The sequence below is a fragment of the Hetaerina americana genome, unplaced genomic scaffold (assembly GCF_022747635.1).
Source record: "Hetaerina americana unplaced genomic scaffold, ioHetAmer1.1.p SCAF_4, whole genome shotgun sequence".
NCBI classification, from domain to species: Eukaryota; Metazoa; Arthropoda; class Insecta; order Odonata; family Calopterygidae; genus Hetaerina; species Hetaerina americana.
The window spans coordinates 75,090,728-75,115,616 of NW_027286985.1; the positions used below are offsets into that span (position 1 = coordinate 75,090,728).

The 24,889-nt window shown below is 38.7% G+C and overlaps 1 protein-coding gene across 3 annotated transcripts in view; it reads right to left on the reverse strand.

Annotated features, from left to right (window-relative positions):
- The window catches only part of LOC139692379 (leucine-rich repeat-containing protein let-4), a 521,846-nt gene that overhangs the window by 123,505 nt on the left and 373,452 nt on the right, over positions 1-24,889 (reverse strand). For 2 of the 3 annotated variants that reach the window (XM_071590539.1, XM_071590540.1), the window contains 2 exons: positions 17,211-17,313; positions 9,576-9,653 (listed from right to left, as the gene is read on the reverse strand). In XM_071590539.1, coding sequence (XP_071446640.1) covers positions 9,576-9,653; positions 17,211-17,241 — 109 coding nt within the window. In that variant the 5' untranslated portion in view covers positions 17,242-17,313. The remainder of the gene's footprint in view (positions 1-9,575; positions 9,654-17,210; positions 17,314-24,889) is intronic. The other variant, XM_071590541.1, reaches the window with a different exon arrangement.

The following is a 24,889-nucleotide window of genomic DNA, read 5'->3' on the forward strand; positions in this document are numbered from 1 at the left end:
TTAATGTATCGTGTGCCTAGGTTTTATTACGAACAGAATAGGGAAAATAATAATTTTATTTTTCAAAATTATTTATGCTCTCACTTTCTTTTTTAATATCGTCACTATTTTTTTTAGACAATCCTAATTTTATTCGGCTCTTTTAGGGTGCCGTCCCTTGCTATGACATAAAAATGTAAAAGTAGCGTATTGAATACTGCAAGAGTCTAATTTTTGTAAATTTACCGTGAACCTTTGACGTGGATTTGTACTTTGCCTCTGTGATTTTATTGCAATGTACATTGCGTTTCGACGTTACGTCATATTCAGGTATACGTGTACATACCCTGTATGCATAATACGAGTATACATACCACGTCATTTTCAGATTTAGCTGACCTATTAATGTCGAAACGCGTTATAGATTGTATTAAAAATATAGTGGAATGAACAAACATAATTTATTGTTTCATTCGCAAAACTCGCTGTTTAACAATAACAACTACTGATTTTAGAAATAAAATATGACACCGTCAATATTGTGTTACTGGCTTATTGCATATGTGTAGTTTCCAGATTCTATGTTATACTTTGTTCCCCGGTAAACAAAGCCAGTGAAATACGTTTTCGAAATCCGGCAGTGCATCCTTTTGAACCCGACAATATGTGAGTAATCAATTCCCGTGGTCAAATTGAGATTCAAACATAAGACCATAAGGCTAGTGTTCGTTGCCCTCATTCCCATATCGGCCGTCGTGGTTCTGTTGAACTAATTATTTCCCCAGAGCTTATTTTTATCTCCCGTTCTCTCTGTGGACAGAGTGTGGAGAAGCAAATAGTAGGGGAGGATTGCAAAGGAATAAAATGTGTGGGGAAGGGGCATTTTGGTTTGCTATTTCCACCTCACCTCCAGTAATGTCTCTCGCTTTTTTGGGAGTATTTGATCCTTTTGTTTCCTTTCGTCCTGGGTCAAGGCTGCCCTTACTTTGGAAACGTATTATTTTTACTCAGGATATTTATTCCTGGGTGAAGGATTTTCTCGTTATTCCTCATACACCACGGATACCGCCTCTGCTCATTAAATACTCTCAATTTTTTATTTTTGCTTGCCTTTGTTTGGCACAAACCATTAAAATGGTGAAATGAGCGGTCAGGGTACGTGACGGTAGCGATCATGGAAAGAGGACTTGGAGGGAAAGTAGTGGTAGAAGATTAAAGACTACTCGGGTCAAATGAAGATGGTTTTTTTAAAAGAAAATTAAGTTTAGTGTCTTCTTGAGGACTTAGTGAAATATTTCAGCACCATATTACTAATGATTTGATTGAAAGTTAAAGATAAGGCACGGCTAATATATGAAGTTATTCTCCATCGTGGAGCAATGAGATGTTAAACAGACTCGATTGAAATTTCCACCGTTTCGGAAATTTGCCATAGAAATCTAAGCATCTTATCCCATAACTAACCAGTTTCAGCAATATTTCCGTTTCGAAAGTAAACTGATTCTGCTAGAATATTTCTTTTTTAACACCTGAGAGACTGGGAGTATATGGAAGTTTAGGATTCGTAGGTTCTTTACTCGTAGTGTGACATTTCATGGTGGCACATTTTTCCAGGGTATTGATTGCATCTTTCCTATATATGTAAGCTCATCTCCTCCCTATTAGTACTGTGAATCCAATATTGGCGAACTGTTGACAATATGACAATATTGACGAATATATTGGCAAACAGTTTGTCCTAGGTGTTACTCTATGTTTTTCCTCTTCCCTAACAGCGTGCCCCCTATCCCCTCTTCTTCATACTGTCCTCAGCGTCTTCTGTTGGGTTCTCCATCAAACTCTCTTGGAATGACTTATTCGCTCTTAAAGTCTTCTAGTTCACTTGAACTCCAGTGCCGACCTGATAGTCTGCCACGACGCATTTATATTCATTCCTCTCGTCATCCCCTTTAGTTACCGTGACCGTCCACTTGCATTGAACACCGGTAGTTCCTTTGCAATCTTAAGTCGCCCCCAAACCTCGGGATGGATTGAGTTTATTGGCATGCGATGCACGTGCCCAGTAAAGATTTATCTCTGCTGAGATGGGAGGGAAGGGGGAAAAGGATAATGAGTAGGAGGTACCTCGAGGATATTTTATGCGCATAGGTATGCACAATATTTCTCGTGGGGCTGTCCTCGCTAGCCATTAGTAATGTACCTTGGCTCAGTCACACCATTAAGGATTCAGAGACGCCCGTCTCTGTTTTATATTATAATTTTTGCAAGAGAGGAGTGTCGTATATATACACGCCTCCTTGCCTCGCGGGCCAAAGATTAGCTCTTCTACCTCGCCCGCCTGCCCAGTTTCCCCTACCCCAAACTAGAGATGAATGCAGACCGAGTTCTTCCCCTTCATTTTTACTTTTTTCCTGTGTCCTATTCGTTTCGCATGCGGAGTTGAAAATTTAAGAATAAAATCAATGAGGAAACATATCATGAGAATAAAATCGTAAAAAAGGACTTGGGCCCTCTCGTTGATTTTAACGGCTTATGAATTTAACTAGGCAAAAGTAGCAAGAGGATACTCTATTTTTACGGCAGAGGTGCATATTCAACAATTGTATGTGCCCCCTTATTTTAGACTAGTATTAACTTTTTGGGTCTCATGTATTTTTTTATTGAAACTGATTAGTTTCTGTCGATGAAAAGTGTTAATAAAACAGTGGAAAAAGTTTTTTTTTAAGTTTCATGGCATCAAATATTCTCATTTACAGGGTCGTAGGCACCTGACAATTTAACTTTGCAAAAGTGATGAATTAAAAGAATTTAAACGTTCCTAAAATAAATTTTTATAAATTAACAATAGCATTTTATTTTATTGGGCATATCCCATAATATTTTATTTTGGAATTCTAGTCTCGTTATTTGAATATACGATTATTATTCGAAATTTAGCGTAGCTATGTCTTTAGGATATTGGTTTAAAACTGTATATTATATTGCAGAGAGAGCAATTTCTAAGTACTCATCCTAAGTTTTAAACCCTCCGCAAAATATGTACCAACCACATTTTTGTTAGCAGTTTTAATTCATATGCTTATATGTGCTTATGTGTATGTGCATTTATCTATGTTATGCATAATTGCATGTGTTGTACTTCCATGGACTTGAGGAAAAATTCATATGACGCATGTGTTATGTGCCAGTGAAATTTCGTATGAATACTTAGTCTAATTTCGTGTGCGTGTCTCTTGCCTCGAAATCGGAGGCATTACTGTATTCAATTAAGAATTATTTAATTGGACCATTCCAAATTAGTAAACTGTCTTCACCTTTTACTTTAATATATTTTTTATGAAGAATACATTGTCACTTAAAGCAGACACTCGGTATATGCATATAAGGACTGTTGGACGTCTTTCATATTTCTTTAAATAAAATATCAAAATGCTGTACTAATCTGAAATTATGCACATAAATATGGATAAAAGGCAATTTGCATGGCCCTTTCTATTACGTTTCAGCGCTGGGGAGAGTATGGAAATGAATATTAATATAGAATGAGCTCATTTACATCGCATTATCCTTCAGCTCATTTTCAGCAAAGTTTCATGTCGAGAATGATTCAGTTAACTAAATCAACTAATCGAAAAATATTTGAAAAATTCGAAATAAATCGGTTAGTGAAAGTCCTTCAAATCTTATTTTTTATAATTTTTAGGCTTAATATTCACAAAATGACCGTTGGAGTTTTACTGAGACCTTTAGGTTATACGGCCAAGATAAACTTCACCATGCCTATCAACTTATATAATCTTCAATATATTGCAACATAATCGCAATGTATTAGCATAGCGCAGTTGTGATTGATGATTTGCAGAAAGCGTTTAAATAAAAATGAGCTGGACAACATCGAAAAATGGATGATAGACTTGACACGATTGCTGAATCTATTATCCTTCCTTGGGGAAAACTATCATCGAATAGTCGGGCGATTTGTTCATATTCATACTGCTAACGCCAGTCTCTCCATAATACTACCATTTCTCTTCAAAATAAGTATTACCTGATATTGTACCTCATTACTCGAGCATTTTCCGACTCTCAACTCTACTTTCTCTTACTTTTTGCAAGAACCAACCACACTCATCTCCTAATCCTTATACCCTCGAAGTTCAATCTATGGAAGAGTTTTGACGTTAAATGCTATTCATTAAGATTCAGCAGGTAAAGTTGATGGCATTGCTACGTATAAGTCATGTATGCTCTGTAATGCGTAATAATTACTTGTATTTTTATATCCTCTTATAAATAGTCAACTCGGATGCAGTCATAGTTTCAGGTCATACTCATTATTGAGCAGGATGTAATTAATGAGCTTCGACCAAGAACGAAAATTGTATAAAATTAGCTTGGAAAAAAATCTCATTCTTTCGTGTCTGAAATGAAGGGTGAAATACGTACAAATATACGAATATGTTTAAGTTATAAACATAATAGTTTTCAAATGAATGTTCTAATGGAAGTTTGATGGGTTTGCTTCGTTCAACTACGTTCGCCAAAATATGCTCAACTATCAGTTTCTCTCCTTTAAGTGCTTTCTAGAAACGAGACCATTCGTTGAAATTTGGTTGAATGTATAAGATATACTGATGGGCGAACCGAATGGAGCCCTAGAAAGGATGGATCCCCTTGAGAGTTACCATAGCGGCGTGAGGGATGATCCCTTTTATTGACTCGTTTTTCATGTTTGACCCATTCATTCTATTTCTTTCCTTGGACCACCTGCGGTGCAACCTTCTTGACGCACTACCTTCCCTCTAGCTTTCCGTACACTGTTTGCGTTCCCATTCATCGAACTTTCCTGAAGAAGTCTCATTGATTTTTCGTGATATTATTATCGTTATTAGTTGATCATTTTATTTACATTGCCATCATGGGTATCTTCAATATTTTTTCATGACGGTGATATTTCAAGCATCATCATGTTGATGCGCCATGCTTCCATTATCGCTGTTTGTAAAAGTATGTCCTTAGTTTGAGGAAGAGGAGTGAATCGAAAGAGAAGACTCGAAGATAGTGCAAACATCAAACGAAACATGGCGGTATGTATTGATAAGCAATGAGGATAACTCTTACGGAAAAAATGAAATTTAAGTAAATCAGAGGTCATAATTAACGATACTAGAGTCATCCATGGTCTGTCACAAAAAATAAGAAGAATTAATCGGGGAAAACTTAATTTCAGATCAAAGTGCAATCACTAAAACTCTTCAACTCCCCTCCGTCACCCTTTGGTTACGCTTCCTGGAAGGCATCGACAGGAATCTCGTGCAGTCACCTTGTCATGGCCTCTTTTGCATAATCCAGTGGTCCAAAATGGTACTCAAAGGCCCACGTCTCGCCACCAGTAACCAACTATTCTAAAAATTTCGGGTCACTTTCACCGTAGTCCAAGATGTCCAATTCTCACATAAGTAGCCTTCTAACACCGCCTTGGGAACCATCTTGGCACGCCTTTTTCATGGCTACATCTTCTGTGAGGATGAAATGCACTGTTGTTTTCGTAATATTTTACTCTTCTAATAACATCCTGATTCTTTGGGATTAATCAGAATTGAGCATGTGCCTCACTTTTTGCACAATTTCATCACACTATGTTGTTGATGGATGTCCAGGGCATTCCTCATTGCCAATCTTTCCGTTACCCTTCCGGAACATCCTGTGCAAGTAGAAAACATCACTTGGGACGTTTATTTATCTCCATGAGCATCATTAACCATGGCAATGGTCTATAAATCCGATTCCAAGAGTTAAACCCAAAATGTTATCGCATACTATTGCTTCATGGAAAGTGGCATCGTGAATTTGTGACGCGACTCTTGAACCGGAGTTCAGTCTAGCAGCGATCCGGAGACTGTAACGACCCGCAGACGACTGAAGTGGGTTGAAGTGTTTTCCCAAGACCTCTCTCCATTTTTTCCGCCAAAAATCGTCCCATTTCAGACGTCCGCTTCGTCAGGAAAAATCGTTTCACTTACTTTTCGGGACAGACCTTGTATATTAAGAAAATTGATATCATATTTATGTATGACTGTGAACACTAGTTACTTCCTAATGATCCAGTTGATTTGAACAATGTTTTAATCATTTGGTGTGCCATATTGTAATAATTGACGCTCATTTTTCATGCTAATCACTTGATGATATTAATTTTGACTGGTCCTTATTATTAGGATTAGCAAATTTTACTTGTGCAGAATTTTTACCGTACGCAAGCCATCAGATTTGAATCGGAATATTCGTGTCTCAACCAAGATTGACCCAGGTGAGATGATGGATGGCATTCAATTCCAATTGAATACATTGAATAAGACATGATTTTCTTCGAAGAGGTGAATACAATTTATTTAAAGTATATTTAACGTTTAATCCTGGTTAATTTTCGTCTGAAAAGATGTTAGTTGTTACATAGGGTAAATGGGATACGTTTCCTTAAGATTCATAATACATTCATTCCTTTCCTTTCAGCTTCATAGCCATACTTAAATAATTAGATAAAAGACTATTGACAAAATGCAATGAAAATTGAAAAGACAACTGAAACATAATTCTGCAAACACGAATGTCATTTAAAGAACATCTTATCCACAAACATTAAGGTTGCTGTCCAAAACTCACGCGTCATTCGGTTGCGAGGGTTAGGCAAGAACCGTTCGTAGTTAAATGATCGCACTTTGACTCAAATCCAAAGTGCTCTTGGTGATACTGCTAATTTGCGGGACTTTTGTGGACTAGCATGGAGCCACACCTAAATTCACGATTTGATTTTTTGTTGCTCGGCAAGGTCGACGCTCAACGTATTTCCTTTCTCGTGGAATTATCAGTGGTTCTTTTTTTGTGCCCCATTGTACATTCGTGACTCGACCGAGGGAGCAATTTCACGTCTCGATCACGCTCACTCTCATTCACCCTCCGCGGGAGTGCGCTCTAGTTTTCTGGCTATTTTCAGAAAAAATAGGGAGATTACGCTTTTCGCCTCGCACTACAGTAGAAACCTTTTTAGGTACTGCGTGTTCTTTTTTTTAACTGTCGTGGATGCTAATGCTAGCCAAAAAAAATAGAGACTTGATGGACTGTTAGGTGAATCATAATTGAACTTCTGCGAAGAAGGGAGAAACTGAGGACCCGTTGAAAACAATTATGAAAATTAGAAAATCACCCAGCAGGATTAGTTTAAGGCGTTACAGGATCAGTGAGTACAGTAAGAGATGATAGAATTATTGAGAGAAATTCAGGGATGGAATGCAAGTTGAGAGTGAGTGAGAGATGTTAATGTTGGAAATTGTGAAGAAATTAGGAGGCAGATAGGGGAGTACTATGACAGGTGAATCAAATATAGGAGCAGATAAATTAACTGAAAACAGTTAAACTTAGATAACTGTAGTTCATTATGATTTTTTTGTCATTTAACTTTCGAATTATGGTTTCTGTTACTACATATGTAATATTGTAGTATAATGTTCACGCTAAGGGATACGTATTTAGTTCCTGGGTGTAGAAAGGTGGTGTGTGACTTTTAGGATTAAGAACTAAGGTACCACTTCAGATGAATACTCAATTCTGGCTGCCTTTTTGTTGTTCTTAAAGGGAAAGAAAACAATTTTAGCCTCTCGTTTATTCTTCATGGCGATGCTGTCAGACACAAACCCAGAACCCATCCCATCCACACCCATCCCTTCTACCCAACTCCGCTGCTGCCAGACTCAGCTGTTCGCGGGGCGGAACCTTGATTTTTTTCCTAAGTCTTCCGACGAGGGCTCTTGCTCCATTTCTTCTTTAAACCGCGCGGATACCGCGAGGCAGCAGCTGTGCGCGGATCCTCCACTTGCTCCGTTTGCACGTGACCCCACCGAGGGTCAGGACCTATTGGGAGGGAAGGGGGGCCTTGCCACGTCCCACCCAAAGGGTTCGAGGATGACGGCGTCACACATTCCCCTCGGCTCGCTCCTTTCCGGTCGCAACGAGATGATTGCACCGGCTGCCTCTCATTGGGAAGGATCAGGGCGTAACGGCCGTCATTTGGCATGGGGGAATGGTGTCGATGGGGAGAGGGAGGTCGACGGGGACCGCCACGCGGCGGGAATGCCAATGGCGGCGCTTCGTAGCGCGGAAATCGACGGCGGTGGTGGGAAAGAGAGGTACGGGAGAACAAGTCTAGGGAGGGGGATTGACATCGGCGGGAAGACGTAAGGGCTGAATTGGAAAGACGGATAAATCGGGAGAGATCCCACCCGTTCCAAATCCTAAGCCGACTCAGGGGAGGTCACAACCCATCGCTTTTGTATCGGTTGAATTAAACCGTCCCTTCCTTTCGCTAAGAATGAAAAAATTCTAGTCTAAATAGGTATCTATCTCATTCGCACGGGGAGAGTCTGGCTTTTTGTAGCCACTCAAAGTGAAATTAGTTGTCGCCTGAAATGATAGTTGTTATTGCAGTCCTTTTCGATCACGACTGCAATGCCGTTGACATACTGGTATGCCACTTATTTCTCTTTCGAAAAAGTTTTTTAAAAGTTGAGTGACCGCTCCAGGGTATATTACTTTTCATCGGTGGTGTAGAGAGCACATTTCGTAAGAAAATGAAATGAGATTATCTGAATGTTTGAGTCTTATGTGGAATTTCCTGTTTTGGATCCATTGTCAGCGAGTTTAACAGCCGCATAAAAAGTATCCGATTTATTTCAGGCGTGCATAGGCACATTTTTAGATTCTGTTTTATAAAAATGTTCCTTAATGGATGTGAAATACTTTGGAGGCAATGAGCAATGTGGCCTTGGCAAAATAAATTATTGAGGAGTAATGGTTTTCATGATAATAAAAAAATACATTTTCTTTGCTAGTTAGGGATTAAAATTCGATGCTAAGTTGCATCTCAATAATCTGAGTTTTTTATATTATACAGATTATATAAAATCATGACAGATGAGTGTGATCCTTGCTGAATCCATCCTTACCTATTGAACGTCGCCCGGGGGCGCAGTGGTTGAGGAACAGGGTGAGTAATGGGTTCCTAACTCTCCAACCAGGCGGGCAACCTTACTGTTCGATCCCCGTGGCGATAAACCACTTGACGGTGTATCCGCCTTTAATAGCAATCCCTTTGTGACGCCTTGGAGATGTGGCTGGCACAAGTGTTGATATATTTTCCCCCTTCTTGCCACCCCACTACCAGTTCTAAATCCAACCACGTGTAACGTTAAAGAAAAAAACTTATCGCTCTCACCTCGTCAAAAGAGATGGAGTGGGATTACCTACAATTCCGGTAAAAAGCGACAAGAAGGGCTAAATTAATAAATACGTATGCATTATGTATGTATGTATATTATATATATATATATATATATATATATATATATATATATATATATATATATATATATATATATATATATATATATATATGAGAGAGTGTTAGAAATTGAAGAAATAAAATGTGTCAATTATGGAAAGAGATGGGATTGGTGGATTTCTATTAACAGAAATCGCTTAACACACGTGGGAAAATAAATTAAAGGCTGACAAAGATAAATAAGAAATGAGTTTTCTCTCACCGAAAATATTAGTCTCCTCTGTCGCTGAACCTTTCCCTAGGGCGATGTGGATTACGTAGCGTGCTTTCCCACGTTTCCCTGTTGAGAGTAATTTTAAAACATGTCACATGTATGTTCTATTTCTTGAATAGTAGTGTTGGTTTACATATATTATCACTTTTCCAGCGACCAATAGAGCAGACTGAACAATTCTCCCGATTTTTATTCTCATATACATACTCGTATATGGTATATTTAATAAGAAGTTATGCTCCACCTGCGTATTTTGACTATCAGGTGAGGATTAGACATTCACATTCCGAAATAAAAGTAACTACTAAGCGTAAAAGTTGCAAAAAGACTTTTGTGAAACTCACAGCGATAATATCAATGAAAAAATTTGAATTTAACTCGGCAATTTTTATACAACAATGCCCGAGACGCAGGTTTATTCACTTAATGCTTTTTTTCGCATTTGAAACAATTCTTACTCGTATACCTGTAAGACAATTTTCACCGTCGGATGACAGTTATGAGGCCGCCTGTCGTTTCGTTCTATCTTTGAGCCCAAGACGCGCGGTATCCTTTGCCTCGCACAAAAAATACCTGATTGAGAATGACGGGAGGAGTGGGGATGGGATTTGTAGAGGAGGAGGAGTGAAAGGAGGAAATAATGTGATATAATAGCAGCAGAACGTCTTGGCGAAAGATGTCCCGCTCCGGAGAAGGAGTGAGATGATTGGAAACATGAGAGATCTCTTTTTCTCCTCTCTCATTTCCCTCCCTCCAAAAATCCCCATTCGATGGGAGTGAAGAAATAAGTCTCGCGATTGGTTTTGGGGTGAGATTAAACGCGGATAGGTATTGGATGTGGGGAAGGGCAGGGGGAGTGAGTTCGTGACTCGCTCATTCTGAGGCAAAGGGAGGCATGATGTAAGGAGGGTGAAAGGGGACAGGAGGGGATGGCTTAAAGAGGGAGAGTAAGCAAGCGGAAATGGCTTTTCTTTTGCCCGACGATAGCGGGAATGGGAAGGAGGTAGGGGGAGGAGGAGTTGAGGGAAAAGGGATGGGAGAAGTTTATTTCTTGATCGCTTCTCCTATCCTTTAGCTCCCCATCATCCACTCCTCCTCGGTGGGATCGGAAGGGAGAGCTACTGCTTTGGCAATCTTTTCGAGGAATACTTAAATCCCCACTCCTGATAGTGGGGTGCCTCTCCCGCCTCTTTATTGGAAGAGGAACCACCATCAAACTCCTTCCCACGCTCTCCATCTCCATCCCTACGACGACCTACGCACTAATTTCCTCCACCTTCCCCCGCTTCAAACCCTCGCAATCCCTCAGATACCGTAGCTTTTCGCCAGTGATGAATTCTGTACGCACACACCTAGGAAAATCCATATTTACCTTAATCGAAATCGATTTTTAGTGCCCCATGACTTCGTTTGAGAGAGCGATCAGAGTTAACCTGAAGGCGCCGAATATCAAAATAAATGGCCTCAAGCTGTGGATATACCGCAGAATAAAAAAGCCACGTGAGCTACGGTTTGTTAAAAAATAAATTGTGGACTTGAAGGCAGATTATGAAAAGTCACAAGGTGATAATTTATGGAGAACGTTTTTAAACCTAAAATATACGAGGTATTTTCATTTTTTCAAGCGTATGTTCGCAGATCATTTTTACTTATCACAATGCTCGAATAAAATGCCTGAAAAATGTAAATGGATATACCAATTTAGGAGTAAAATTTTCATAATCATAGCTTATTGCATAGTGGCTCATCGTTTTCCCAATAGTAAAATATTGATATTAAACACATCCTTTAATTAACTCCAAAATCACGGTTAATTTCTGACTTGTTACATAAGCAACGCTATTTTATTACAGTTTTGACTTATAAGTGCGTCTCTATCTAATGCTAACAACGTTTTGAATAGATATTTTCTTATTATTTTGTGAAGCCAATTGTTGTAAGAGGAAGATTTACGCTGACACAATTCAATGCTGACATTTGATTAAAATTTCTGAATGAGAAATTTGAAGCTTTTTAATGTAAAAAAATTTTATTCTCTCAGATTTTGCATAGGGTTTTTAAAAAATAACTTTGGTGTCATGGATTTTGTCTCAGTGAGAAAATCAAAGAAAACTGAACCGCGACTTTCTACAAATTTCATACAGTGCATGCATAAATTGAAGGAACACCAAAAGAATGTTTGCGTTGATGATTTCATTAATTCATTTTTCATTTATTGTTATTAACTGTAGTCAACCGGATTAGTGTAGATTTTTCATGAACCCAGAGACTACAAACTATTGTTATTCCGCTCTATCTAACACGACAAAAAGTGTCCATTTCTCGTGCTAAATACATACTGTTTCAACTCTCTCTTCATCCTAAATTCATTATCCGTTACTTCCTCCACCTCCAATTCCCAGCATTTTACCCTCTATAACCTTCTTTAGCATCCAATTGTGTCTCCTGCATTCCCTTCCTGACTTCTTTGAAATTCTCCCATCAACCATATCTCTTTTCCAAACTGCCGAGAACTCTGTCTTGTTCTTTTCCTTCTAAAATCGCAAAATCAAACTGCGAAACGTTCCCACACTCCCCAGCCTTTCCATTCTTGAATAGTGCTAACCGCAATAATAAGTTATTTTTGGAATATTTCTCCCAGTTCCGGCTCCCCCAACCCAAACTCATAGCATATTGTAAACAGTATTTTCTATGGTCCCCATACTGTGGCCTTGAAATATTCTATCTCCAACCGTTCAGGCAACATAACCCAACGCCAATCGAAATCTTCTTTCTGCTGAATATTTAAAGACCTGCCACTCCCATTTTTTTTCACGAAATATTTTGTCGTTTTTTCCAATTATGCTGGAGTTGAAAACAACGATTGGGTTAATTAGAATGATCTGTGATAAAAAAATATCTCATCATTTAAAATGGGTTCATTCTGCATAGAAAATTGTTGGGGGTGCGAGAATGGTATCTCCGCAGGAAATTCGATAACTGTGACAGCAAAAACATCAAAACTTTTACAAATGAGCCATGTGCCTGGTATTAAATCCTGATGAATCACAATGGGGTAGTTTTAATAATAAGCCCTACCAATTTCGTATTCACATGGGTTGTTAGCAAAAATGGAGTCACTGTGGAAGCATACACGCAACTGGCCCCTTTGATGATTTAGAGAAATTAGATTCATCAAGAAAATGAGTCGAAATATGACACTTCACTTTCCTATCAGAGATACGAGGCTCTCAAAATAATTTGATTAGGCTGTTTACTTACCAACCGTGACTTCATCCACCTCCACCATTCTACCGCTCTTTCCCTCCCCACCTATCTTTCTTTCACCACCCGCCTCCCGGTTAAATTTTAACTTTCGTCCATTGAATGTGTCACATTATTTTATCAAATTTCAGCTATGGTTATATGGCTTTGTTTGGCCGGGTTTCAATGTCATTTTACTAATGACAATGGTCTGAATTATCACTTTGTGGAAGCGATTCATGTCAGAGTGGAAAATACTTTGTTCTTCCACATGTATTTTGTTGTACATGGTCTGTGTTTCGACTTTCAGGGTCTTGATTACGACTTTGTCAATTGAAACCTGGGTCTTGAATGTTGCAGTAAGTGTGGGTGAGCGAATTGTTTTCTTTTCCAATCGGGCATTAAGTCCACATTCTCCCTCTCAGTCCTTCACTATCTCTGTTCCCCTCTTGCCTCTCCTTTCCCTTCCCTCTTCCCCAACTCTTTCTCTCGCCTCTCCCCCGCCTCCCGTTATCCCCTTACCCTGAGCCCTTCTCTATCTATCGCATACCTCACCTCCCCTATACCAGCAGGTAGTACTACATTTTCTTCTGAGGAAGATGGAGCTAAATTCTGTCAAAATTATTAAGAAGTAAGGTTAGAGTGTTCATTTTATGTGTTCTTGTATTGTTTGATGCATTATATATATATATATATATATATATATATATATATATATATATATATACTACCTTGAACAAAAAGTTCCCGGAATAACCACCGTGTGGCGCTCCCATTGTTCCGATTTGAGTTCTGTTTTTTTTGTTAAATTGGTACATCTGTTGTTGATATTCCCTTTAAATCTTAGTGTCATAACTTGACATTTGCAAAAGTTACGTAGCCTAGAGTACATCTATCTCTGTGTGTGTTGGCGATTTTTTACAATTGCAGAAATGGATTTAAATTTGCAACAACGAACTTGTATTAAATTTTGCGTAAAAAACGGATTTAGTGGCGCACGGACGTTGGAAATGTTGGAAAAGTGTTTCGGCAACGATTCTCTAAAAAAAACGGTCGTTTACCAGTGGCACGAGCGGTTCAGAAGTGGTCGTGAGTCAATCGAAGATGATGAACGCAGTGGCAGACCATCGACATCGAAAGTCGGTGAAAAAATTGATAAAGTAAAAGAAATGTTGGTCAATAACCGCAAATTAACCATCAGAGAAATAGCGGAGGACTTGAACATTGCCTATGGATCCGCCCAAGACATTGTGTTTAATGATTTGGGTTTCCGTCGTGTAGCAGCAAAGTTGGTGCCAAGAGACCTCAATTTCATGCAAAAAAGAGACCGTGTTGACGTCGCAAAAGACATGATTTGCGAGGCTGAATCCGATCCCACATTCATCAAAAGGATCATTACTGGAGACGAGACGTGGGTTTATGAGTACGACACGCAATCCAGACATCAGGCAAGTGAATGGCGTTCACCAAATGAGCCGAGACCAAAAAAACCACGTCGTTTTCAGTCAAAAAAGAAGGCAATGCTGACGGTTTTCATGGATTACAACGGTGTAGTGCATCATGAATTTTTGCCAGAAGGCCAGACAGTAAACAAAGAGTATTATTTGGGCGTTATGAGACGTTTGCGTGAAGCAATTCGCCGAAAGAGACCAGAAATGTGGGCAGAAAACTCGTGGATTTTGCACCATGATAACGCACCGTCGCACAGTGCTATCATTATTCGTAATTTTTTGACGAAAAATGCAACAAATACCATCCAACAGCCACCGAATTCACCTGATTTGGCTCCCTGTGACTTCTTTCTGTTCAATCGAGTAAAAAAACCATTACGGGGAACGCGTTTTAGCAGCCGAGAGGAAGTAATGGAAAAATCGCAGGAAGCACTGATGGACATACCGAAAACCGACCGTAACTTTTGCAAATGTCAAGTAATGACAATAAGATTTAAAAGGAATATCAACAACATATGTACCAATTTAACAAAAAAACAGAACTCAAATCGGAACGATGGGAGCGCCACACGGTGGTTATTCCGGGAACTTTTTGATCAAGGTAGTATAACCATAAACACCGTAATCAACCCGAAGGTCACACACATCAGGGTAGGGGGGCCAGTTCCTTTCCCTGTGCTGGTTATGGTTTCCCAGGAAGACCTGGTACCCGAAAAATCACATAGCTTGGGTGGAGCTGCAGGTGCCCAGAGTGCCTTGCCCGGGAATCGAACCCGGGACCCTCCGGTCAGTAGTCCAACGCTCTACCCACTGAAATACCGCGACCCAGATAATATATATATATATATATATATATATATATATATATATATATATATATATGTTTATACATAGATGATGATTTCGTAAAAGTAACACGGAAGTGTTGAATAAAAAACTTGCAAAGACTGCAAGAAATAATATAAGAACACATAAAAAGAACATTTACTCGTTATTTTTCTATAATTTCGACGGAATTTAGCTTCGTCTTTCTCGGAAGAAATAGTAGTACTGACAAATCGGAAGATCAGTACTACTGTTTCTTCCGAGGAAGACGGAGCTGAATTCCGTCGAAATTTTTAAGAAATAACGTGTGAAAGTTCTTTTTATGTGATCTTATATATATATATATATATATATATATATATATATATATATATATATGTATATATATATATATATATATATATATATATATATATATATATATATATATATATATATATGATGTATATCTCGATTGCTTTTAGGTCATTCAAGGCTTATTTTGCGGAATGAGATTGAGATTAAAGTCCACTTCCAGGTATTTTCACTCAAACGTGCCTATCATAGAGCTTTCACTCTGCATTCTTCATAATTGAAGTGATATAGAATTATCAAACATCCCTTTGGAAGAATCAACTGAGCTGCTAGTATTAGATAACATGGACACTTGAAAGAATGGAAAATAAACGGCCAATAACTCCTAACAGGGGTGTAACAATTAAATACGTTATTTGGGTAAGGATGATTAATCTAATCATCAAATTAATCAATCCTACCAAATATGTAATAACTTTAGGAGTCGCAAATTGCTTAACAGAATTGCCGGGAAAGCAAGCTTCAAGCCTCCTGTAGGAGTAGACGGGGCTGCATAACCCTTAGGATGGGGCCAAAGGACTCGCTGGAGTGAGAATCTTTTTGGTGTAATCCGTTTATTGGACTTCGATTAAGGTTAAGTTTTCATTAAAAAAATACTATATTGCAAATTCAAGGATTGTAGGATTGAACGAAATGTCGTTGTAGGGAATATTTTTCATGCCTTCTGCGAATGTGTTGTGTCATGAAAACGGAAATTGTTATAATATTTTTAGCATCATTATTATTTATATAAAATGTGGTGCTTTACTGACTCACACTTAAAATGCAAGAAGGAAATCGTTATAAATCGGGTCTTTGAATAAACTGGCAGTAGTTACTAGGATGAAGAGTTACTTAAGTATTTCTCACCAGTAAGAATGTGTCCTTAAATTAAGGAGTAATTACGTAGAGTTGAACTCGAAAACTTTGGTGTGAACGTAACGCTTTTGAGAGACAAGTGACTTCATCATTAAGTTAGGTCGAGTGAATAATTTAGAGAGGTTAAAAGTCCATTCCGATGAATGCAGCAGTTCTCTTAAAACGCTCTCTAAAAACACTCAAAAAAAATAAGGGCAGAAGTGAATTCTAAGAATACAAAACTCAGGATGTATATCATCCAGATATTTCTATTATAATTTATTAAAAAATCCAGGTGCACTCAATTTACCTATAGGAAAATTGATTTTACTGGAAGGGTAAAATAATTTTTTTTTAATATTTCAGAAATTTATTTTCTGCGATAAATTGGTTTTATTTAAAAAATAGCGCTCATAAACCTTCAGTCACCTCTAAATGTGTGGAAGTACTGGCGGAGTTGCTAATCATTTAGTCGGTTGTTTCGGATTTAGGGACGGTTCTATGCATGAATGATTACAGCAAGTATTGATTGCCGGCTCCGGCAGGCTCGATGAATAGGGGTTCAACAACTCGCACAATTGCAAAAAATGTCCAAACGTTCCAGCAAACATTAATTTGCTCTAACACAATATTAGCAATACATTTGCGGTTTGATTAGGTTATTGGGATATGGGGTCTAAATTTTAGTTGTTTAATTAAACCAAATTTTGCCCAGATAAAAGCAAATTACCGCTTCAACTGAAGCAGGGGATTCTATCATTTCCTAACCTCGGAAGGTAATTTGTTTACCCGAAAAATTATAGCTATTCCTCTTCTAAATTTAGTGATCAGTCTCTCTATTTTGTTAGTGCTTTCTTCATGTTTAGTTACTTATTATATGTTTACACTTGGTATTGAAAATTGATTAACTTACTCATGATGGACGGGTTCTCTGTTGCTGCCATTTTGGGAAAGCCTCACGTTCTATCTCCAGGATCAATCAGTTTCCTTAAGCCGAAGCACTTCACCAGCAAGTCCTGAAAGTGGAAAAGAATGATTTGGTGCGATGCTCTAAAATATTGGAAAAAAATGATAAAAAATAAGAGAAAACACAGGACAAGATATTTACAAATGAGAGGAAGGGAAAAGGCAAAAAAGGTTTTGAAAAATAATCTCTTTTACAAGATCCCGAGCTACAATAGAATTAGCGTTACATATGTATTTCCATTAACTCATACCTATTTCGACCTTTTATAAATATTATAGATTTAGTTGTTATGAATTTTAAGTGCACTTCTTTCTAGAAGTGTAAAACTTGATAAAGCGTGGCGTGATATTACTGCGTACATATTATCGCCCTAGGTAGATAAATCAATCCCTGCTCATCCTCTCTGCACGATCTCATCATAGTACTTCCTGTCACATCAGCCCCTCTTTGGTGTTGTGATTTTCCTCCTAAACAAGCGCTGGCTTCCCTCTGGATACAATAACCAGAGAATACGTTTTAGACTTGCGTCATTACCGCATTTTAAGTACCGACGAGATGGGCATCACTCCGAGCGGATGCATCCGGCCAATTCTCCACCTCTCCACTGTTGTCCAGTTTTGCTTCCTTCTACCAAGGGAGGAGGAAGGAAGAAAAGGCGTTCGTGAAAACGGTCACCCCCTGTCAGACACAAGTCAAAGAGCCAGTCTCACTCTTCTTCGCTGCCCCTTCGTCTCTCTCTCATTCCCTCTCTCTCGGCTGATGACAAGCGGGGAAAGGGACGGGGGACGAGTCATTGTTGGCGGTGAGGCCCCTCAGGGGAATTGTGGTGGTATTGGGGGGGTGGTGCTGGGGATGGGTGGATGGGAATCCTTTTACGTGTGGAGGCTTAGGCGCCAGCGAGCAGCTTTTCAGCCGTGCCTCCCGTCTCATCACCCGATGACCATCCGGTAATGGAGTTCGGACGTTGTGTTGACCTCTGCCTCTGACCTTATAAAGAGTTTGACCTACGCGTCTTCGTGAGGGCGATATTTGGGGTCGGAGAGTTAATTTGAAGATAAATGAAATTTTAAAAATAAAAGGAAAAGGAAGAAAAGAGGGTTGTTGTGTCGAGCGCTCCCTTTGTTAGGATCATTCCTTTGTGTTTCAGAAATTATTTTCTAAAGTATAGCACGATGTGTACCGCCAGCGAGAAAATATTTTGCGAATTACCTTTCTGAATCTAATTATACACTCGTGATCTTTCATTAATTCTCGGCATTCGTTGCTTACTATTTTGTTAATGTTGAGAAAGTTGTTGGTAAAAGATTATCAAAAATTTTAAAAATTTGAATATTCCAATTTTTTTATCATATATAATTAGCTGATTGGGTAAAGTATATATGTTAATTTATTTCTTGACTTTGCTTCAGTAATGCGTCAGCGGTAGCCGTTACAAGTGGAAACATGTTCAGTTCGCTTATGCCTTCATCTGATTATGAAAAACGCTTTCCACGAAGGTATTTCCCTATATTAGAGAACAGTAAAAAGTTACATGGGACCAGGTCTTAAGTATAGGGAGGACAACGTGTAAACTTCATGTTGATTTTTGCGAGATAATTTCCATTTACCGGAGCCCATCCCGGAAAAGCACGTCTCATATGCAATTTTCCTGTTGACAAAGCCTGGGTGGTACTCGGTGAATTTTTCAATTTTTGTGACAATTCACTAAACGTTACTCGACAATTTTCTCTAATACTGTAGAAGCTATGTTAATGTTTAATACCGTAAGAGCAGTAACTGGAGCTTCGGGCGCCCCTTCTTTTGACATTGTTTACTCACTTTGAACATGTTCAAACAACTCCTTTGTTACTATAGTGCAAGTCAGACACTGCATAATCCCTATGTGGCATTATGCAGGTCTAGGTCAGCGATTTGTTTAGTTGAAAGCAAAAATTTCACCGCTGAGTCGCGTGTTACTTCCATCGTTGCCGTAGGCGAGTTAAACACGTTTTAACTTGCAACGGCTGCTGCAAAATGATTATGTGGAGAAAAAATGTATTATAATTCTTTATTGAACAGCCCTCGTAGTATTATAACAAAATCAGATAGATTTGAGTGAATTCTGGAAACTATTTATTCTTCGTGTTAATGTTCTGAAGGAATTGTAACCAAGACCCCGTATAAAAAAATATTTCAATTAATTAGATCCACAAACTCCCTTCTACCTTGCATGCCGTATTCTTCGATTACACTTATTCCACCTATTCCATCCCCTGGCCTCCCTTCATCACTACCTTCTGCAGTCAATTACCCCTTAATTTCTCCCGCAACTGCTTCTGCCCATGGTAAATTAGAGACCACCTCTCTGTTGTTGACTAATGGTCCGATTTAGTTAGTTTTGCTGCCTGTGTACATTTCCCTCATCTGCTTTTAATCAGAATTAGAATTCCGTTGTTTGAATTTATTTGCTGCTCTATTTTCTTTATTCAATTGGCCAATCTTTCTGAGGTGCAAAAAAACATTCCCGCAATTCTCCTGTGTTTACCAAACTCTGCGATTTTCAATTAATCATTTTTCGAGATTTTGTTCATATTTTGTACAAAAAAGGAGACATTTTTTAACTATAGGGCTTATTCATTTTTAATAAATGATGGAATAATAGTGTTTTATAATTGAGTCGTATTTTTAAGTCCCAATAATACCACAGATAGGAAGCGTAGAGTTTTTTTTTAATGTAAAAAGCATTTATAATGCAGGCCCCGTGGACAACTCGTACGTCGGCGGGCAACGTTGACTGGAGATCAAAAGTGGCATCTATTACGGACACCCTGACATAGTTACTTGCTGTGTCGTGTTCGGTAAGATGCAGTGATGCGCGTCTGCCGTTCTCCATTAGATCCGTTACCCGTGGCAGCCAAATCCCTTTGCGGAATCCTCTATAGGGCGGGTAAGGTTCCTTTTCAGTCTTAGATCACCCTTAGGGACGGTAAGGGATACGTGACTTCGACTTGTTGGGTTCAAAACACGCTCCAGGATCCTTTGGTGGCGTGGTCGCATGCGCAGCTGCCTCAGCGGGGAGTTTTGGGAGGGTACCCAATCTCCATTTGGACCTTTGAAGACTGTCAGGGGAGTTGTCATGTGAGCGGGTCCTGGGTCGTAATTCTCTCACAGGGGATGTGATTTGACAGGAAAATATTGACTGCAACAAAATCGGGATGGCACTTAATCCTGCAGCAACACATTTTTTACCTTACAGGAGGAACTTAAAGAACAAATGTTGCGGCTAAATTAAAAAAATGCGGGCAACTGAATATCAATATGATGCTGTGTTATGATTTTCTGTTTTGATGACCTGATCTGGGTATAAAACTAATCGATTTTTGAAACACATAGTTCGAGTAAAGTTATCATATCAACTAAATTTTATCATTGGCACAGTTGTGATACGTGTTCTCATAAGATAATTTTAAATAACATATTCAAGGCTGCTGTAGTTTTGAATAATGGTTATGTAAAAATTACAGAAAATATTAATCCTAAGCAATAGGAATTAATTTTCGGAAATATCGTTGATGGCAACAACACTCAAATGTGTACCCTGTTATTCTCCTGCCGATTAATGTTAAGCTGTTGGAACGGATACTTATAGTGAGACACGTCTCTTGGAGGCATACTTGTGCACCTTTGCTTGCAGCCACACTTTCTACTCTTAATTCGAATAGCTCCTCCGTGAGCGTAAGGCGCACTCTCGTCCATAATAATCGAACGAGCGAATAACACCCGTCGCGCCGTCCTTCGATGAAAGGGTTGTAGTTCGTGCAAATGCTGAGAGGTGGCAGCGACAAATGGCGTGAAGTGAGAGCGAATGGAAGGCAAAAACGAGTCGACTACGTAATCTTTTCGTAAGGAGAATGAATACAGTGGTTCTTTTCTTTTTTGAAGGCGCTGTAGCCGTAATCGGTCTTTGAGTGTTGTTGACATTTCCAATTTAGCAGATAAAACGACCAAGCTAAAACCATCAACTGAAGGGATTTTTTCAATTTTCAATCCAGTTAGAGCAAGAAGCTCATTAGATGACAACTATTCAAATGAAATAAGAGACTTTAGAGATAACCTGTAGTGCTTATATGTTCTATAGTTTGTTAAAAGTTCTATTGATTCCATTAAATCTGAAAGAAATTTGAAAATACAATTCTGGCTCGTTCATAAGTAGTTGGTATTAAAAATACCCCGCATAGAAATAAGCTTAAGTAACATATGATAATTATGCTATGAAGCTGGAAATTAATGAAAGTAAGGAAATCATCGCATGAGTTTTCAGATTACTTTGGTACCGGATCATGAAGTACTGTTACTTAAACCTGGGTTGATGAGTTTAAAAATACCTGATGCCATCCAGTAGAATTTTACACTATTGAAAAACCGGTCTCTTTTACCGCGTTTAATTACTTGGTTTTGCCTTCAATTTGGAAAAATCAAGTGGTCGTCACAATTCTTACTAAACTCGCTGGAATGATCGTCAAGTCGAAACGATTCAGAGTACTAGAAGATGAATGAAGAGTTTTCCATTTTAACAATAACTTTCATCGGAAATATGATAAATTACTATCGTCCCATCAAAACAAGAAAGGCTCAATACATATTGTGAAAATGTAGAATTACAAAAATATTAAAACTTAATACACCTACTACCGGCAGATTGGCAGCAGGTTGCGGCAAATTTTTCCGTCGGCACACTTCTTCATTCTTCTACTGTTTTTTCACCGTGGCGTTTGTCATTATTTTTTCCAAGTCTCTGATGCGGGGGTTTCCTATGAATGCCTTGCCTTTCACATTTCACTCGAAAGCTGTCTTCTCCAGTCTATCGTGTCTCAAAAGATTCCCGTCATAGTTATACTTTCGTTTATTCAGTGTACTTCTTTCTTTTCCCCCACCTCTGATCATATAATATTTATAATTCGAAATAATAATATATAAGCTTTTCTGATTTTGTTATTTTACTTGCCTTAATACAGCTGGCGGTAGCAGTTTTCGCTCTTATATTAATATGGTTTAGATCATTAATATGATTATGTTATGCATTCGATAAACATATTTTTACTGACTTAAGCGCAGTGAATACGCATTCCAAGCTACCTCCAGGAGGTTACAAGTAAACAATAAGCAGTATTCGCTGCAGGATTTTCGTTTCGTCCACTCCAAATCCACTCTAGCCCACGCGAAGTAAGTCCATCGGAAAACTCAAATGCATTTATTTCAGGGCGTTAAATCGTAGTGGGTCTATTTCCATTCAAATGACGCACACTATAAGGGATTGGATAAAACACCTTTGAAAAAATTGCGGTAAGCAATTACGGTTACAAACTCAACTCAAGATTTTTTCCGGGATCATAATGTGGTCATAAATGTGAGAGCTCGTACGGCGATTAGAGCATCCCAGCCCAGGGAACTATTCCTGGACTTCGAATCTCATGCATTCATAAATATGACCTCGGTCATATTCTTACGGAATAGTTATTTCTTCATCGGATCTATTGACACCATGATTTCTATTGCAGCATTTTTAATAAACAAATGGAGCTCTATCACCTAGCGATAGCGGTTTACTGGAAGCAAGGCTCGTCATGCAATCTTACGGTTCACCATCAGTTATACTGACCTCTATTCATTTGTTTAAAATGTAGGCTATTAAAAAGTCTTTTTACGTAACTGGATAAAAGCTGTTGCGGAATATACAAATATAAGTTTTGCTGACTTTTATTTCAGTATAACTTAAGGATACAAAAGCGGCAATAGTGGCTGACCATGAAGCTAAGGAACACTATTTTATAATAGGAAATGTAAATATAAGGTTATTTATTATATGATTTTGAGTGAATTAATTACTAAATATAACGTGGAAGTGCAAAATATGTATTTTAGTGATAATTGTAACTATCTCCATTGTAGAAATAATTTAAATATCTTTATCTAAGGTAAAATGAAAAAATATATCTTCTTCTACGAACTACGGTCCTCACGGAGATAATACAAGTATACTGTGTGCTTATTTAATGAAACCGGATTTTTGAAACCACACTCCCTGGTTGTCGTTTTTTTGGAAAAATATTGGATGAAGGAACGGGAGCGGTCAAAGGTAGAAGGGTACCATATTTTTCTATCATATAACTACCATTAAACCCGATACCACATCTTATATAATTTACTTGATTACAATTGCCTTTCGCCGTGGGATTTATTATTGATATGTTATCTCCCGACTACAGGTATTGTTTGACTAAAGTAAAACTTAGGGAATGGTGCTATTCTTCAGTGCATGAAAAATTTCATTGGCAATTAAAGATAAAATTTAACATCATAATTATACTAAGGAGCTGATGGATAGTACGATAACAGGAGATGTACTCTTAGCAAGAAGATGAGGAAGGATGGAGAGTTTAAAAACATGATCCTTAGTGTGTGCTAAATGAATGGTGCAAAGGGATTTCACAGTTTAGTGCATCCTTCAATGCATTTTTGCCCTTAAAAGTGCTCTATTCATGACACCCTGGAAGGGTCTTAATATCGGTGAAAAATCGGTAATTGATGTGAAATCCGAATGCAGAAATTTTGGTTGGAGAGCCATCGCTCAAAAGCGTAGTCACGGGTCGTAACATTCGATTCCCTCCACCGTAATAGTAATATCGGGCACTGCAAGACAGAGCGTTGAGCCGCGTCCACACCACCCTCCACATTTCCGGCCACGCACAGCACTCCTACGTTTCCCCATCCCCCGAATCACCGAAAGTTTTCTCCACCCCTGCTCGAAGTGCACTCACATCGCCTCCCTCGGTCAATTGAGATGAGCACCAGGGGGCGGTGGGAGTGCAAAGTGGTGGGGGTTCAGAGGAAGAATGCCGGTCGAGTTGAGAGGGGTGAGACCAAGTCGGCGGGCTCCCTATTTTTTGTGTTGGGTCGTGCAGGTTCAAGGTCAATTTATTATATACGTTGTCTCCTTCGCCGTGGGAAGGCTTGTCCCACTGAAGGAGAGGCAGGATGAGACGCTGCTGCCAAATTACTGTTGAGGGGAGGAGGATAACCATACAGACAGGCACAGCAGAGTCAGTGAGAAGAAACAAACCAGAAAATTAGAAAATAAGACCACAACAGCAACAGACGCGACAAAAATGTAACATTAACGGTAGCTTTAACTGTGGAACCAAAGTAATTGCTCTTAACATTAGAAAATGGAAAAAGAGCCATTGAAATCATTGTGGTAGATCAGCAGGAGCAACAGAAGTAGCAAGTGAGAGAGCAACGGCAGCTGTCACATTAAATGCAAACGGTATCAGGGAAAACTGAGCCAATGCATGCTACACGGACAAAAATAATAGGAAATGGTGCGGTGGCAGCAAAATAAATGGTAAATTCAGTAAGAGGTGACAGAAATGACAACTGTGTTGAGTGTCGCATTTACAGTAGGAATAGCGACTCAGTCAAAGGAAAGATTATTATAAAGGGAATATTTGGGACTTGTGTTCCACCTGGCACTGTCTATCAGCACATGTGGATTTGTAATAAATAAATACATAAAACGCATGGCATCTGAAAAACCTGAAGGACTAACGTCGGTAACAATCACACTGAAATGGAAAAATGACGGGAAT